At 53.8% G+C, this 16,424-nt stretch overlaps 4 protein-coding genes across 5 annotated transcripts in view; 3 read left to right on the top strand and 1 right to left on the bottom strand.

Moving 5' to 3' along the window:
- The window catches only part of NXN (nucleoredoxin), a 50,993-nt gene extending 48,689 nt beyond the window's left edge, over positions 1-2,304 (top strand). Inside the window, exon 8 of the mRNA XM_061363604.1 lies at positions 1,162-2,304. Within this exon, the coding sequence (XP_061219588.1) occupies positions 1,162-1,344 (183 nt within the window). The 3' untranslated portion in view covers positions 1,345-2,304. The remainder of the gene's footprint in view (positions 1-1,161) is intronic.
- A 1,362-nt stretch (positions 2,305-3,666) lies between these two features.
- On the bottom strand, positions 3,667-5,646 carry MRM3 (mitochondrial rRNA methyltransferase 3). 2 transcript variants are annotated; one of them, XM_061363605.1, is made up of 4 exons: positions 5,375-5,646; positions 5,020-5,264; positions 4,486-4,653; positions 3,667-4,291 (listed from the first exon to the last, which is right to left on the bottom strand). In XM_061363605.1, exons 1-4 carry the CDS (start codon positions 5,644-5,646, stop codon positions 3,759-3,761), a joined length of 1,218 nt encoding a protein of 405 aa, XP_061219589.1. In that variant the 3' UTR covers positions 3,667-3,758. The 2 variants fall into 2 exon arrangements, with proteins under 2 accessions (XP_061219589.1, XP_061219590.1); XM_061363606.1 differs by having other exon boundaries at positions 5,411-5,551.
- On the top strand, positions 5,581-9,889 carry GLOD4 (glyoxalase domain containing 4). The gene is made up of 9 exons (XM_061363607.1): positions 5,581-5,788; positions 6,105-6,154; positions 6,975-7,095; positions 7,829-7,973; positions 8,168-8,304; positions 8,621-8,707; positions 8,945-9,058; positions 9,146-9,232; positions 9,746-9,889. Exons 1-9 carry the CDS (start codon positions 5,699-5,701, stop codon positions 9,809-9,811), a joined length of 897 nt encoding a protein of 298 aa, XP_061219591.1. The 5' UTR covers positions 5,581-5,698; the 3' UTR covers positions 9,812-9,889.
- Positions 9,890-11,050: 1,161 nt separating this feature from the next.
- On the top strand, positions 11,051-14,616 carry GEMIN4 (gem nuclear organelle associated protein 4). Its single transcript, XM_061363598.1, has 2 exons — positions 11,051-11,207; positions 11,358-14,616. Exons 1-2 carry the CDS (start codon positions 11,198-11,200, stop codon positions 14,540-14,542), a joined length of 3,195 nt encoding a protein of 1,064 aa, XP_061219582.1. The 5' UTR covers positions 11,051-11,197; the 3' UTR covers positions 14,543-14,616.
- Positions 14,617-16,424: the final 1,808 nt, after the last annotated feature.

Genomic DNA, 16,424 nt, shown 5'->3' with positions numbered 1-16,424 from the left:
GCCGAAGAATGGGGAGCGTCCGGCACGTCCCATTCATCCGTCACCTCAATAGCTGGGAGCACTGGCCCCAGGTCTCCGCTGGCCCCCATGCACAAAAGCAGCCTGGCCATGGATGGAGTAGGCGCCTCCCATTCCTCTGCCGGTGCTGTCTGGGCTGGTTTTGCATTGATTAAAAATGGGTTTTGGTCCCTTAGCGGTGATTTAGATAAAGGAAAAGGCACCCTGACACCTCGACTGGGAGGCAGGAAGGGTGGGGGGTGGCTGAGCACCCCAGCCCCGAGGCAGTGGTCCCAGCCCCGCTCGCCCTTCCCTGCCACGTGGTCCAACTGCGCCAGAAACCTCTGCAATGGAAGGGGAGGTGCGACAGGAGTTACACTGGCGGCTGCCGTGTGCCGCAGAGCCCCCAGCCGCTCACCGGATTGATTCATTCCCATTATTGCCCTTGGAAAGGGGCTCAGGGAATGCCTTGTTTCGGAGGTTGTGCATCGTGGGCTTGGCTGGGAGCAGGAGATGAATTGTCCCAGTGCCGGCTTTTGCATTGTACAGGCTTGGCAGAGACAAATTCTTACCTTCACCTAGAGGTGCTGTGCCTAGATAAGGGGAGCTCAGTGTGCTGTTGGGGACCTCTGTGGCTTCAGTGTGTGTGCCCTCAGACGCTTGGACCTCCTGGTGGGGTCTCAGCATTGGCTCAAAGCACAGGCCTGTCCCATTCACATGTTCTGGTTTGCTCCATGCATGCAGGTCCCTCCAGCATCTGCCCCTTGTGAGCAGCAGGGCTGTGGCTGTGCTAGCAGGGGCTGGCCAGTTGCCACACTGAACACTTGTCCCCAGCTCCTAAGCTGTGGATGCTGAAATCACTCCTGCCCCAGTTGGTCCAGAGTGGCCTTAGGCAGTGGGTCAGTCTGTGGGTGCTGGGAGCTGTACCCTGCACAGGAAGGGTTGGAGGAATGCCTGGTCCCATCCCAGTCTGGGATAAATCGGCCCAGTTTGGATTTGATGCAATCTGAAGGCAGCAAGGTGGGTGCTGTGCTCATGGTACTGCAGTGGCCCAGTCCCTTGGGAAGATACCTGTGGGCTGGACCATGGTGCAGGAGCAGTAAACTGCTCCTGGTGTTCTGCCTCTGCTGATGACTTCTCTCTTCCTCTTGTTTTGGCCTCCAGGATGACATGACTGACTCCCTGCGCGATTACACCAACCTGCCCGAAGCTGCACCCCTGCTCACCATCCTGGACATGTCGGCCCGAGCCAAGTATGTGATGGATGTGGAGGAGATCACACCTGAAATCGTGGAAGCCTTTGTCAGCGACTTTCTAGCAGACAAGCTAAAACCTGAGCCCATCTAGGGGGGCTTCTGTGCCAAAAGACATTATTTAAAACTAGGTCTCTTCCGCCGCTTGTGGATTCTCCAGCGTGTCCTCACGCCTGACCCAGTATTCAACCTTCTTGTGGTGCCTTGTTTTACGCAGTGAATCCTTCTCCTAGGCAAACTCCTTAAGATGCACTTTCAGCAGGGAGTTGTTGGCGTTTGGAGACTTGCTTGTGCTTCATGGTGATATATTCTCTAATAACCAGGCCAGAACTGTTATTGTTACTTTATACATGGCACTAGCTAGCAGGCAAATCTTTTTGCATGGTGTTCTTCCCAACATATGCATCAGGCAGTGGATGGGGTTCTTGGGGCTCTTTTCTTGTCCTTCTCCCCCTTCTTTCCTATCACCCCTGCTGACCCAGTGACTTCAAGGAAGCAATAAGGAAACTGTCCCCTTTGCCCCTGGCCCGTCCTATCCCATGCAAGTGCCCTGACGAGGCGAAGACAAAGTCTTAACTGCTGACAACCTCTGAAAGACCACGGCACAGCCGAGCTCTTCCTCCTGGGGGATGAGACCTTTCCTGGTGGATTTCCCACCTCCCACCCCAAGCACCCACAGCCTTAGGTGGCACTGGCTGTGCGTGTCAGGGTCCACCCACCTGCAATGGGTGATATTCCATCCCTCCCTTTCTGAGCCAGGAGGAGGACCACCACTGGGCTGCCCTCCCTTCTCTAGTCCCTCCCTGTGCTCTCCCCATCCCTTTGTCACCCCTTTCTCTTGTATGAATTGTCTTCTCCCCTCTATGTTAGTTGATTGAGCTGTTTTTTGTAGGTGTGTCCCAAACTCAATGGTGCTGTTTAAAAAGTAACCAAAAAAAACCCCAACAACAACACAATCCCCCCCTTTACCCAAGCAGCACAGCCGAGCCCCCCCAAAGTGACATTGTAAAAACTGTACATGGTGTTTGGAACTTTGTAATAAAACTGTTACAACCACCTTGTCCCCAGAGGTGCCGATTGCCATGTCCTGCTGTCAGGGAGAGGGACGCGGCGGTGGCTGTGATGGTTCCTGCAGCATCCCCAGGAGGGCAGCGTCCTGGAGGTGTGTGGTGAACAGCGGGTGTTGTGCAAGTCACTGCTTTTCCCTTCCAGCTCATCAGTCAGCAGGGACAGGATCACAGCCTCTCCCCTTTTATTGCTGCTACAGCAACCCACCTGGGCAGGAGCTGAGGAAAGCCGCCAGCTCAGCGAGGCAGGAACCATGTAAATCCTCCCTGTGTTTTGCACGTTGCAGAGGTTCCCGTGTTTGGCAGTGATTGACTGACTGGTGAGTGCTTGGAGGAGCAGCCATGCTGCCTGTCCCACTGGCTCCTGAGCCAGACAGGGCAGAAGGAACTGGAGGGGGCTGTGTGTAGCTGGGGCAGGAGCTGGTCAGGCTGCATTAGGAAGCTGCAGCTTGCTGCATTGGGCTGCAATACTTGGCTGCTACCACTTACCCTAAATTACCCCTAAATTAACTCGTATTCCCTTTACTGGAGATTTTTGAGGGCTGGTGCTAAGTAGCTGGTTGAGCAGCTGGCATGTTTAACTGCACAGCAAGCCAGATAGAAGTCAGTGCTGTCACAGTAGCTGTCTGTCAACATGGAGCTTGCCAGCAAAGCAGAGAGCATGGTACAACATGGGAGCCTCCAGCATGGCTGGGGTTGCACGGCACATCCCAGATCCATGGAGGTGAGTTGTTGTAAGCAGTTGTTGCCCTTGGGGAGGCAGTCAGGCTCTGGGGTCTCCTTTCCCTGTAACCAGTGCTGCTTCCCTGAGGGACAGCAACTGAGCAGCAGTGCCTGCAGCTCCTTTTCCACCTTTCCCCTCCCTCATTCCTTATTCATCCATGCTGAGGCCCAGCTCCTAGAGCAGACACCCCACGGTGCAGCCAGCCTCGCATACGGCAGGCACCCTTGGCAGGGCTGGTGTGCTGCTCTTACCATTTGTTTGAGCTCAGGGTTTGGGTGAGCACCGGCAGGAGCCATTCAGGTGGCTGTGATTTGGCCTTTCTGACCCCAAACCCACCTGCCAGGCCACACAGCACAGGAAGGACACGGGCTATCACCAGCAGCCTGACCGGGCCAGCACAAATGCCACTGCGGCAGCTGCGCCCTGACCCTGCAGTGAGGGACCAGAGGCCTCCTCAGATCTGCTGGATGGGAGAAGCCAGGAGCTGGCTGCGGCAAGGCGAGAGTTCCTGCCGGCCTTTCCTTTCTCACTAGCATCCCCGTGCGGCCGCAGGGCCCGCAGGCTCGCCCGGAAGCCTGACACAGCCAGGCGCAGCTCCAACACTGCCAGACCTGTTCAGTACTCGTTTACTACAAAACAAACAGCCCGAGCTGCTCTTTTATTAGCTCTACAGCGCACCAAAGGGAAGAGAAGCTTCTTCAGCACCCAAACCTCAGTTCAGCCCACTACAGGGAACTTCTGCCTTTCACCTTCCTGCTTGTGCCTCTGCAGCAGCTGTCTCTTCCCCTCAAACAGCACAATGGCAGCAGCAATAGCAGAGTTCAAGCTGTCCACGCCTGGCACCACAGGAATGACCAGTCTCTTCCCACCCGTGCTGGCTGCGAGGTGAAGTGCATCAGGACTCAGACCGTGGGTCTCTCCACCGATCACCACTGCCACTGGAGTCTGTGTCCAGCTCTCGTAGTAATACTGTGCAGGCAGCTCTGGGATGCAGACACCCTCCTCTCCGTATTCATCCTCATGCTCAGGAGCAGCTTTGGGTTTGGATTTCACAGGAGCCTTCAGGCTGCCAGGAGCAGAGCCAGCACCATCAGCTCCTCTTGGGTCTTTGTTGTCGGCCACGCAGACCTGGATGCCAGCAGGAAGGTTGCTGGGAACAGATTCCCAGTCCAGGTTGGCCACGATGGGCAGTCGGAAGTGAGCCCCCATGCCTGCCCGGAGCACCTTTGGCTCCCAGGGATCCACACAGCCTGAGATGGAAGCAGGGAAAATGGTGACACTGAATCCCACAAAGATCAGATTCAGCTTCCCACAGCAAATCCTCTCTGTGCCATGCACTACTTACAAACTCTTGGGAACATCTTCAAGCATCTCTTAATTCCCTGCCATGCCCCCAAAATTACTCAAACTGCACTTTTTTTTTTCCCCAGGGAAAGGCTCTTACCTTCAGTGAGCAGCACTTTCTCACAGCCTGCTCCTGCTGCAGATCTCAGAATAGTCCCCAGGTTTCCTGGATCTCGGATATTGTCACAGATGAGGAACAGTGGCAAGGAGCTGGTCAGCTGAGCAGCAGGGTAGGACATCTTGGTATGGTCAGGCTTGGAAAAGATCCCTGAGGGGACAAAGTGGTGACAGGCTTCTGGCTAACCCATCCCAAGGAGAGGGCTGTCTCTGGCTTAGTTGTCCCAAATCCCACTAAGGATGTGCTGGAGGAAGCAGGAGGAAAAGCATGGCTTAAAGGAAGTTTGGGAAGTTTGACACTTAGGAAGGAGAACTATTTCCCAGCAGAGGTAAAGCAACATGCCATTAAAACCGAGTGGTAGCACCTTCAGTGCATCCTAGGAAAGAGAATTCTCCCAAATCGTATCCCTCTGGACAGACTGCCAGAACATCCAGGGGAAGGTTGCGAAGGCAGTCACTGTCCACTTAAATAAGTTTCCCTTTGAGCCGTGTTGTGACCGTTTCCAAAGCAACTTACCTATAAGCCCCTGAGGAGTTACAAGGTCAGACCAGCTCTTAATGTCTTCAAATTTCACCTTAACTAAGCTGGCTTGCTTCAGCTTGGCCTCGGGCAGCTCCTTCAGGTGCCCCATGGTGCTGAAGAAGAGGGTATGCGGCACAGCTCCTGCCTCCAGCGCGTCCTTAATCAGCCTGTGACCCTCCAGCAGAACCTTCCCGTGGTGGTCCCGGAACTTCTTCGACTTGGTGATAGTCACCACTTTTCTAGGGAGAAGTTAATCACGGAAAAGGGCTGTTGACGCCGTGGAGAGCTTCACTCCAAAGCCCCCGGTACCGGCAGCCCCGAGCCCACCCCGCTGATGCCCGCGCCTCACCCCAGTCTCCTGTCACCGGGCTCCGCCTTCTCGTACCACAGCCCCGGCCCGGCCGAGCTCCGCTCCACCGCTGGAGGCGGCGGCGGCGGCTTCTTGGGGCTCGGCTGCTTCTCCCCTTCCGCGCCCCGCTCCTTCCGCGGCGGCAGCACCCTCACGGGGCTCCTCCGCAGCGCCCGCACCCCGCGCCGCCCCGCTGCAGCCGCCTCCCGGGGCCCGCCGGGCCTCAGCAGCGCCCGGCACAGCCCCGGCGCCAGCCTCCCCAGCGCCGCCATCTTGCTCCGTCAGCGTTGGCGCGACGGGCGCCCGCGGAGAGACGTCACCGCCATGGGGTGCCGGCGGGCGCTGCACTTCGTGTTCAAAGTGGGCGACCGGCCCCGGAGCGCGCGGTTCTACCGTGAGCTGCTGGGCATGAGCGTGAGCACCGCAGCGGGGGACCGGGGCGGGGAGGGTCGGGTCGGTGTCAGCCACAGCAGCGGCCCTCAGGGGAGGGGGGGGGGGTCGGTGTCACCCACCGGAGCCGCCGCGGGCCCTGACGGGAGGGCGGAGGGTTCAGCGGGTCGTACCCGCCCTTCGCACCCGCTCAGCCCCGGGAGTGCGGCCCCCGGCTCCTCCGGCGCTCGCCCTCAGTGCCCCGGGGCCGCCAGTTCCGCCCGGTGACAACCGTGAGGTGAAAGGGGGAGGGAGGGAAGCGACGTGTCCCCGCTGAGCGTTTCCTCGCCTAACCCGGCAGGTGCTGAGGCATGAGGAGTTCGAGGAGGGCTGCAAAGCCAGCTGCAACGGGTGAGTGCCCGCAGCCCCTTCCCGGCCCGTTGCTGCCCATGGAAGACCTGCTGTGTGTCGTTGTTTCATCTGTTAAACAGGGGCTTTGTTGGGTTGTTGTTGTTGTTGGTTTTTTAAGTACAAGGATGCTGGAGAGGGACTCTTCATCAGGGACTGTAGCAATAGGACAAGGGGTGATGGGTTCAAACGAAGGGCAGGTTAGATCTAAGGAAGAAGTTCTTCCCTGTGAGGGTGCTGAGGCACTGGCACAGGGTACCCAGAGAAGCTGTGTCTGCCCCATCCCTGGCAGTGTTCAAGGCCAGGTTGGACACAGGGGCTTGGAGCAACCTGCTCTAGTGGAAGGTGTCCCTGCCTGTGGCAGAGGGCTGGAGCTGGATGAGCTTTAAGGTCACTTCCAACCCAAACCAGGCTGGGATTCTATGGTTTTACTCCCCATAGAATCATAGAACAAAGAAAGAACTCTTACGGTCCGGTGCCTAACCGCTTACTTTTCTTAATGAGAAAGTGCAGCTATAATTCCAGTTAATGAGCAGCTTGTGCTCTTAAAATGTGTGCCATTTGAAAGGAGGTAGAATTGCTTTTGTTGCATGGTCATGAACTACAGGCAGAGGTCAAAGGCGTTGACTGGAAGGTGCCTGTCTGCTCTGTACTGAGCTGGGAGCAGAACTCTTCACAGGTATCAGCTCCTACTTGATGGGAGGCTACTGGCTTCCTGTACCATTTGATTACTCTAGAGATGCAATTCTTCCTTGGAACACTAGTATTTCAGTTCTCGAGGTTTATTCCCAACACTCATGGCAATTAAATGTGGATGTTCCAGCCCTTATGATGGAAAATGGAGCAAAACAATGGTGGGCTACGGGCCAGAAGACAACCACTTTGTTGCAGAATTGACTTACAATTATGGAATTGGAGAATATCGCCTGGGCAATGACTTTCTGGTGAGTACCACACTTAGCAGCAAGACCTTTCTTCTTATAAGCATTTTACTTTTACAATTAGGAGCCTGTTTGACATACAAGTTAGACCAGAAATTAGAGCAGCTTTGTGCCTACTTAGGATCCAGGAAGTGCTTCCTTAAGCTCCCCCTCTTAGCTGCTGTGTGTGTAGGACAGCTGGTCTTTGCTGCCAACATGGAATGGTTAGCTGAGAAGGATCTTGCTGTAGGAAAACACTCTTATTTATTATTAGTTATTTCTTCATTATTTACTTGCTGACAGCCAACGAAGATCTTATGTTTCATCTATGAATACATGTAATGTGTTTGCTCATCATTTCCCAGTAGCTAATTAATATTCTTCCTCCAGCCTGTGGGGTGCCAGGGAATGGCCACTTGGAGCCATGGATGTCTGCCTAACCTGGCAGAACAGTTAGGATCTCGATTTTCTGCTTCTGTACAGTGTGTTGAGTCAGAGTTTTAAATTCCTTTTGCTTTTCATTTCCCTTTTATGGGAAAGAAAGGCAAATGGATGCATTCCAAATATAATGGGATGTAGAATAAGGTTAAGCGTATTTTCTGGGAGTAGGATATTAGGCTCTCAGGAGATCGTATGGTCCATCTGTTATAAAAAGTGTATTTTCCAGTTTGTTTCTAGTCATGTGTAGAGGCTAATTGTTAAAAGACAGGATTTGGTCAGCATCCACTCTGTGAATTTTGTGTTCTGTTCTCACCAGGGCATAACGCTTGTGTCCAGCCAGGCTGTGAGCAATGCTAAGAAGATGGGGTGGCCCATCAGAGAAGTCACCACTGGTGTTTTTGAAACTGAAGCCCCAGGGGGATACAAGTTCTACCTGGAAGATAAGGAACAGCTCAAGAAAGGTGAAACATACACTTGCTCTTTCTTGTGTTCGAGAGATTTATGAGCGGGCTGTTAAACTGGGCTGTGCATTTGTGTTGACAGTGTTTTACAAAGCGGACATGCTTTTGTTCTACCTTACTTCTGAATAATGTAAAACTGTGCTTTTAAAACACAATATACTTGCAACCAATTTCAAATGATTTAATTCTTCAAGATCCTGTGATGAAGGTGACCTTGGGTGTCTCCAATCTCCAGAAGTCTGTTAATTACTGGTCTAATTTGCTCGAGATGAAAATCTATGAGAAGGACGAGGAAAAGCAAAGGGCTTTGCTGGGCTATGCAGATAACCAGGTTAGTCCTTGGAAAACTTTCCACTTCTGATCTTTAAGAGTTACATCTCATCATAGAAACCTCTCAACCTCTTATTTTGTGAGAACAAAGTCTTAAAGGCGAAAAAAGGTTTTAATTAAAGCAACTGTGCACTTAATTCTGTGTACTTTAATTAAAGCTTGTGTACACTCAAACGGCAATTTTTAAGTAGTTCTGTCTTGTTGGGAAATATGTCTATGGGTGATTTTGAAACCATCCACATGACTGAAAAGCTGAAGCGAATGCAGCATGGAGAGCAGTGCCCTTGCAAGTCAGGTTTGCTTTTTCCCTCTGTCAGTGTAAGCTGGAGCTGAAGGCTGTTGGAGGAGCAGTGGATCACGGGACAGCGTTTGGGCGTATCGCCTTCTCCTGTGCAAAGGAAGAGGTAACAACCACATTTCTCTCCCCACCTTGCATTGCCCAGAGCTGGATGGTGGGAAGTTAATTTCTAGTGTTGGCAAATATCTCAGTTGTGAATAAAATAATACTGGGCAGATATTTATGTTCTTCACAGTAGGAATGCAGCGGAGCTATGGGTGATGGAGAGCTGTACATGGGAACAGTCTGAGTACATCTGATCTTCACCTGACTAGGGCTGACTTTTGTTTGTTTTCTGTTCAAGTTGCCAAAGATCGAAGCGCTGATGAAAAAGGAGAACCAGAAAATTCTAACCCCTCTGGTCAGCTTGGACACACCTGGCAAAGCCACAGTGCAAGTGGTTATTTTGGCTGATCCTGTGAGTAGTATTGGAAATAGCAGTTGAATTAGATTTGAATTTCTTCCTGTCATTTATCTAACTTACCTGTGCTTGCATTTGGTTTAGGATGGCCACGAGATCTGCTTTGTGGGAGATGAAGCATTTAGAGATCTGTCCAAGGTGGACCCTAACGGTGCCAAACTGTTGGATGATGTGAGTAGTGCTGTCTGCACATCCGTTTGCCTCCTGATCATTGAGCTGTAGAATCTAATTTTCATTCCATGTGGAGTTTTTCTGAGAAGCAAATCATAATCTTGCTAAGGAAAACAAATCGGTTTTGAAACTTCACTTTCAAAACTCCTGGATAGAGTTTTCCAGCCTCGCTCTTGGGGCAGCTGGGTGGTGTTATGTCACCAACACTTCTGTGTAAGTTACTGCAGGGAATGATGAGCTGCCATAATGTCAGTGCAGCTCCATGTCCCCCTGCACAGAGGTGCTCTGCTACGGAGTGTGAGCTCATGGGAAGGCTGTGTTTAAACTGTCCTGGCTTGCTCATTTTACCAGCTCATGTGGTTGATTTTCAGTGTCTGTTTTCCTTACTAGTACCTTTCCTCCTGATGAGAAAGTGTCCTTGTGGTCAGCCTGGGGTGTGTGTGGGGCGGGCTGGTGAGTGTGAGCAGCAGCTCAGCCCTGGTTCTGAACATGTAAACACTTTCCTTCACGCAGGCCATGGCGTCAGACAACAGTGACAAGTGGTTTGCTGCACACAATATGAAGAAGGCTGCTGCTTAGCTGGAGGAGAGGCTGGACTGCTCCTTCCTGCAGTGGTTTTCATCAAAGAGAAATATGCCAATCCCATGTACGTTTGCGTTACCCCTTCTAGTGAATGCCGTTGTGTCCCACGCTGGTTGATTTGTTTGATTTAAGCTTTTGTCTTTTCCTGCTGCTCTCTCCTTTCAAGCATGTTTATCTTTCAAAATAGTCAGGCTGCACAGCAAGGAGAAGGTTTAGCCTGTGGCTTCCAAAACAGGTCCTCCATTGGTAGGAAAACCTCACACTTCTGTGTTGTTATACTTGAAAAAGAGCGTGCTTGACTGATTACAGTACCAAATTCTCTAACTAACTGGCTTTAGTTGTCCTGGATTTGCTGCTTAGAGAAGGGATTTTTCAGGATGCTGTGTTGCAGCTACCCTACTTTGGTAGTGAAGTGTGGGGCTGAAGGGAAGGGCTGGGTACAGGGAACTGGAGCAGTTCAACTGTCACAGCCTGGGCCTGTTTGCTGTGAACAGCAAAATAACTCACTAGATCACATGAACATTATAGTCTGAAACAAACTTTGTTTTCATTCCAAGATGTTTCCCCAGCTTTTGAGGTGAAATATTCACTTGAGGAGCCCAGGGTGTGTTTCTTACTGGGGTCACATTACTGATGTGGTCATTTCCCCTTACCAAGGAGCCTTCCATATTCCAGGCAGGAGCCGGGGCTGTGCTCCAGGGTGTGAGGCAGCACTGTGCTGTCTGTAGAGGCACCGGGAGGTGACTTGAATTAAGCACATTGTGGGTTTGCAATTGGCTTTTGATGAGAAATTGCCTTTGGAAGTAGCAGGTTTGGGTTTATTCCGTTGGAATGCAGTCACGTCTGCTTTTTTTATGTGGAATAAGGGCTTGGAATGCAGGGAGTAATTACAGTACTGTCCACATCAGGTGTGCTGCCTGCTTTGTCATCTTTCTCCGTGAAAACCTTATGTGTTTATCAGAGGAAAATCAGCAGTGCTGGCAGCCACCAAGGCGTGTCAGTGCCTGCAGTGAGTGTTCTGAGTTTAAGCAGGAAAAAATCACTGTGATTTTTATCATTTGAGCTTTTCAGTTCAGGTTCAATGATGATTTTGAATCACATATTAATCGAATCAATGTCATGTGCAGCTGCACCCTGGAACTGACGCTGCTTGCCAGTGTCACCCTTATACTAATAAAAGTGGTCCTGGAGGCCGGTGTGTGTGCCTGCTTCGGTGTACCGGGGCTTCCTCTCCCTTTTAATCCCGTGCACGCAAATTAATCGTGGGAAGGATGCGGCGGGACAGGCGGCGCCACCGCCGGGCCGCCAGGGGGCGCTGCGGCGGAGCCCGTCTGCCCACTCTGACGTCAGATCGCGTCGCCGGAAGTTGAGCGCGCCGCAGCCATGGAGGCCGGTGGGTGCGGGAGTAGGGGGAGCGGGGCCGAGTGGGGACGCGGGGGGTCGGGGTCGGGGTCGGAGCCGGGGTCGGGGTCGGAGCCGGAGCCGGAGCCGGAGCCGGAGCCGGAGCCGGAACCGGTCCGAGGTAACGATGTGTCTCGTGCAGGGCCGTGGGGCGTGTGCGCGGAGACGGCCATCCTGCAGGGCGGGTTCCTGCTGGCTGCACGGCTGACCCAGCCGCGGTCGCTGCGGGAGCTGCGCAAAGCCGACTGGCCACGCGTGGGATCCCCGATCACCGACGCCCTCGGGGAGATCGGGGCCCTCTGCTCCTCACCGCTGCAGCACAGCCTGTGGAAGAAGGAGGCTGTGGCCATCGTCTGGGCTAAAGTCCTGTTGCCGGCGCCCTCGGCTGCTTCTCTGGACCAGGGCTGGAAGGAGGATGGCTTCTTCTTCATGGGCAGGATGATCCCTGACGTTAACCACACCGTCCTCTTTGAGCTGGTCAAAGCTCTCAGCGAGGCCCGGCTCTTTGTGCGCCTGCTGCTGGCGCTGCCCCAGGATGTGTGCCGGAGCCAGCTGGAGCACTTGGTGGAGTACATCGCCAGTGAGACATCCCCATCAGACATCACGCTTTTCTTGGATGTGTGGTGGGAGGTGATGAAGCACAAGGAGGGAGAGGAAGACGCAACAGTCTCTGCGTTCAGCACTCTTGTACATCAGCATGAGTGTGAGCCCTCCCTGCATGTTGGCCTCCAGCCCCCAAAGAGATTCAAGGGTGACCCTGATCCTGCTGCCACCAGCCTTCTCATGGTCCTCATAGAGGGGTTAAAGCGGATCTACGGGTGCATCACCCTGCCCCGCATGAAGTGCTATGCTTTGGCCAACCTGGCAGAGCTGCTGTCTGTGTTCACTGAGCTGGAGCCAGAGAGCAGCCCCCTCCCAGTGGCAGAGTACCTGGAGAAGATCAGCACTATGGTCAGCCTCTGGACTGGTGACACTGAAAGCACGTACCACCACAGAGGACTGGATGAGAAGGTGAGGGAAGCAGAGAGGAGCATGAGCCTCTTGTCCATGGCCAAGCTCTCCCGTGAGGAGCTCTTTGTTGGCTTGGACCTTCTCTCTAGCTTGTTGCATGCCTGGGGGGAGGAGCTGCAGGGAACACTGAGCAGCTCTGAGGAGAAGCTCTATGAGAGTTACCGGCTCCTGGATACACTTACCACCCTTGGGAAGAACCTGGCTTGCTTCTCAGAAGCTAAAGACCTGAGTGAGGATGAGATATGTGTAGTGTTAGAGCTGACACAGATCTCTAAGGACTTGCTCAAGGAGATCAGTGCCAGCATGAAGAGGAAGGATTTGGACACCAGGCTTGTGTCTTCAGTTGCCATGACAATCATTGAGCAAAAGCTGGACCGGCATGTAGAGATGTGCTCCATTTTTGCATCTGAGAAGACCTGGGTCTTTTCAAGGGACTGGCTTGACTGCCTTGTGAAAAACAAAGCTCTCTTCCAGAAACCAGAGCTAGTTTTGAAATTGCTGGAGACGCTGGTGAGCTTTGCCATGCTTCGCCAAGACAAGGAGGCCCAAGAGCTGCAGAGGCAAGTGACCAAAGCCATTGTGGAGTGTTACAATGAGCTGTCATTAACTGACAAAAACCAAGTGATCTCGGGCATCCTGGTGTCCTGGGGTGGATGGGGTCTGTCCCTGAACTTGCAGGTTGTCATGGAGGGGTTCCAGGAGGATCTGAATGTGACTTTCAACCAAATCACAAAGAGCGTGTCTGATGAAGGCCTGACCAGGGCTGTGGCTTCCGTGGCCAGGCTCACTCTGATGTACCCTGAGGCCACGGTGAAGCAGGTTTGTAACCTTGCTGTAGTCAATCTGGGAGCACACCAGTTCCTTGCGCAAATCCTCTGCTCCTTCCCAGTACTGAGCTTCCTGGAGAGCCACGATGATCCCAGCAGGCCACGCAGCCTGGTGCTGAGATGTCTGGAGGAGGCAGTATGGGGGAGGCTTTCCACTGTGAGGCAAGAGGAACAGTTCCTTGAGTTCCTGGCCTTTCTTATGCAGCCAAGCTCAGCCACCCCCCTTGTGTCACCGGCAGAGGTGACCAAAACCTTTGTCCTTCCCTATTTGAAGTCGGACTCTGTTCACATTGAGCTGAGCCTGCAGATCCTCAGTAAGGTTTTGGGGATACAGTCCAGTTCAGAAGAACACTGGATCAAGTCCTGTCACCCATTCCCACTTCTCCTCAGCCTCTGCAAGCTTCTAGATGGTTACACAAAGTACTGGCATCAGCCTAGGGACCAGCTCTTTCCTTCTCTGGAGACCAAAGACCTGATACTGAACATCCTCTGCCAGCTCTGTGAGGTGATAAGACCAGAAACTGCCCCTTCCTCTGAGCTGTGGGTCCAGTCACTCGCTTGGCTTCACAGGAGGGTGGCGTTGCTGGACTGGACCATTGGTCTGCGGCTGAAGAAGCTTTATGGAGACCACTTCAAGAACGAGGTCCCAGCAACACTGTTTGAGATCTGCACACTTCCCGAGGATGAGTGGACATCCCAGCCTTTGCGAGCCTATGGACTGGGGAGTGGGCTCCTGGCATGGATGGAATGCTGCTGCGTCTCCACGGCGCTCAGGGAGACGATGCTGACGCTCCTCACAGTCAATGTGGACAACCCCGAAGAAGTGAATCTCTTCAGCAAAGGGTTCCTGGTGGTCCTCATACAGGTCCTCCCGTGGTGCAGCCACAGTGAATGGAAGAGGCTTGCATATGTGGTTGAAAACCTGCTGCAGAGGCAAATCCTGCATGTGCCATATACGCTCGAGTACGTGCAGTACATGCCCCTGCTCAACCTCCGGCCATTTGCCTGCTACCTCCAGTTCTCCATGCTCTTCCTGCGGGGTTTCCAGCTTCTCTGCAGCTCCAGCTGCTCCACCTGGCTGCCAGCAGAGGCTTGGTTCCATGTGGTCCAGCTCTACTGCAGCAGCTTGACAGACCTGCTGGGCTCTGTCAAGAGCATCGCGGGGTCCCCCTCGCACCCTGAGGACAGGACCTTCACGCGGGAGGTGTCCTTCATCTGCATCCAGATGTTCTGCCACCTGCTGCACGTCGCTGCCATGCTGCCAGAGCAGGGGTGCAGCGAGCCGCTGGTGGTGGTGGCGTTGGAGATCCTCTCGCAGTATGAGGTGTTCAGCAGTGCTGATACGTCCCCCGGCAACATGCTGCACAGGGCCAACGAGAGGCACTTCCTGGAGTCCATCACGTACAGTGTCAGTGACGAGGAGCTTCGTGGCACCCTGCTGCAGAAGCTTAGCAAGCTGGGAGCACACTCAGGTCGGGAGCCAGCTTGAGGGGCTGGAGGGAGTGACTCTTAGGTGGGAAGCTGTAAGATCTGTAACAAACCCTTTCTACTTTTCTGTTTGGAGCTTATTTCCCCCTCCTGTGTATTCTTCCAACCTAATGAAGGGGCTGTGTAAAGATAGATCAGAACCACTCCCTTATTTTCCAGTGGGAATAGCCTTGGACACCGTTGTTCCTAAGCCAGGCTGCTGGGCCCATGGCTCCAGCTTTGCCTGCTGGCAGCCTGGGTTTATAAAGAGCCCATCAGCCTCTGGCATCAGGGAAATCATTTCCCTTGGGCTCCCCTGCTGCTACCCCTCCTGTGCCCTGGGTGGATTGCTGGGTTCAACGCATGCTGCTGGACACTGGGATGTGAGTCAGGTGAGCTCAGGATGGGCAAGAACCTTGGGAAATGCATGTGCTGAGGTGGGGGTGCAGCAGTAACCCCGTGTTTTAACACCCCCCACCCAGAAATGAAAGCACATGGGAGAGACATCCAGTGGTGTGACTCAGAAAGGAAATCTTTATTGGTCTCCTGACAGTGAATAGGGCAGTGTTAGTGCAAACAGAGATGCCTCGTTGGCTTTTTATTTCTGTCCTTACATAAGGCGCGTTATTTGCAGTTAAAACAGCGAGATAAAAACATCTGTAAGAGGTTGCAAGCGGTTTATAACATCAGCCGGCCTTGGTCGTTAATGTAACCGTAGTGTTTGTGCAATAACTGACCACATGTTGGAAGAGGCCCTTTATTTTACTCTTTCCAGAATACAGACGTGGCAGGGACAGGATTAGACCCAAGAGAACCAGGTCTCCCAGAGCTCTGCTGTTTTAGGCAGAGTGAAAGGCACAGAGGGGTGACAGGTCTCTGGGCATGGGGGGCTGCCAAGGCCATGCTGGTGCAGTACCTGCCCTGGAGCAGGGGACCCCCAGGCAAGCTGAGAGGGCTGCAGGAAGGAGGTGGCTGCCCTGGCTTGTGCTGGCTGCAGGGAAGGAACTGAGCTGTTACTGACACCCACCTGCAAGGCTTGTGAACCCCGTATCCATTCTGCTGAGACTGGAGGTGGAAATGGGCTGGGTGCAGCTCAGTGCCCTGCTCTGGGAGTGCTGGTTCCTCCTGCACTGAGGGTGGAATGGGGCAGGAGGGGTGGACACGGGGTGCTGGTGGGAGAGCAGGGCAGAGGATTTTAAATACCCACTGGGGGGATGTGGGACAGAAAAACAACTGCAGGTGGGGAAGAGGATGGAAGTTGCACCCCCTGCTGATGAAGGGCTCTGCGTAGTGCCCCACGTGTTGGTGAGACAAGGGCCTAGCAGTTGCTTGTCCCCATCCTGCTGTTCAGCCATGGGTGCTCTGCTCTGCCAGCATTGCTGGGAAACAGCTTAACCAACCATTCCTCTGTCCCGGCACAAGCTTCTCTCTCCTCCATTCCTGCTGGGAGCACCAGAACCTCCAACCCTGGGACCACCAGCCACGGACATCAGTTATAGTGAAGAAGCACCTTTGGGTTAAGTGGGGTTTGAATCCAGCAGCAGCAGGAGGTACACATGGGAGGTAAGAGGCTGAACACAGCTGTAGTGAAGTGGTCAGGAACAGGCTCTGCAGAACCACTGCAGCCCCCGGCATGGCTCTCCTCTCAGCTGGAGGTTGACCCAGAGCTGGAGCAGCAGCAGATCCAGTACAGGGCCCCCGTGTCCCCAGTGCTGCTGCATGAGGCTGGGCACGCTCCAGCAACAGCTCCACTGCTGCCTTCAGCGCTGCGGGCTCCCTCACACGGCGCTGCAGCGGTGTCTGGTGTCAGCCCTGGAGGACGCGGCGGGGGGGTTGTAACGAACCCCTCTCGTGTGACCGTTCAGAGCCATGGCGTTGAATCCCAGAAGGAATGTCGTGCTCAC

The sequence above is a fragment of the Neopsephotus bourkii genome, unplaced genomic scaffold (assembly GCF_033783945.1).
Source record: "Neopsephotus bourkii isolate Nb327-2 ecotype Australia unplaced genomic scaffold, CSIRO-AGI_Nbou_v1 NB_1154, whole genome shotgun sequence".
NCBI classification, from domain to species: Eukaryota; Metazoa; Chordata; class Aves; order Psittaciformes; family Psittacidae; genus Neopsephotus; species Neopsephotus bourkii.
The sequence above is the reverse complement of the archived record's forward strand: the minus strand, read 5'-3'. Positions and strand labels throughout refer to the sequence as shown.

Bases quoted from the DNA above. Each gene is read 5' to 3' on its own strand.
- MRM3 (XM_061363605.1), bottom strand. From the start codon at position 5,646: ATGGCGGCGCTGGGGAGGCTGGCGCCGGGGCTGTGCCGGGCGCTGCTG. The intron at 5,265-5,374 runs GTGAGGCGCGGG...ACTTCTCCCTAG, and splicing joins CCCGGTGACAGGAGACTGGG to AAAAGTGGTGACTATCACCA. The intron at 4,654-5,019 runs GTAAGTTGCTTT...TTGTCCCCTCAG, and splicing joins AACTCCTCAGGGGCTTATAG to GGATCTTTTCCAAGCCTGAC.
- GLOD4 (XM_061363607.1), top strand. From the start codon at position 5,699: ATGGGGTGCCGGCGGGCGCTGCACTTCGTGTTCAAAGTGGGCGACCGG. The intron at 5,789-6,104 runs GTGAGCACCGCA...CTAACCCGGCAG, and splicing joins GTGAGCTGCTGGGCATGAGC to GTGCTGAGGCATGAGGAGTT. The intron at 8,708-8,944 runs GTAACAACCACA...TTTCTGTTCAAG, and splicing joins TCTCCTGTGCAAAGGAAGAG to TTGCCAAAGATCGAAGCGCT.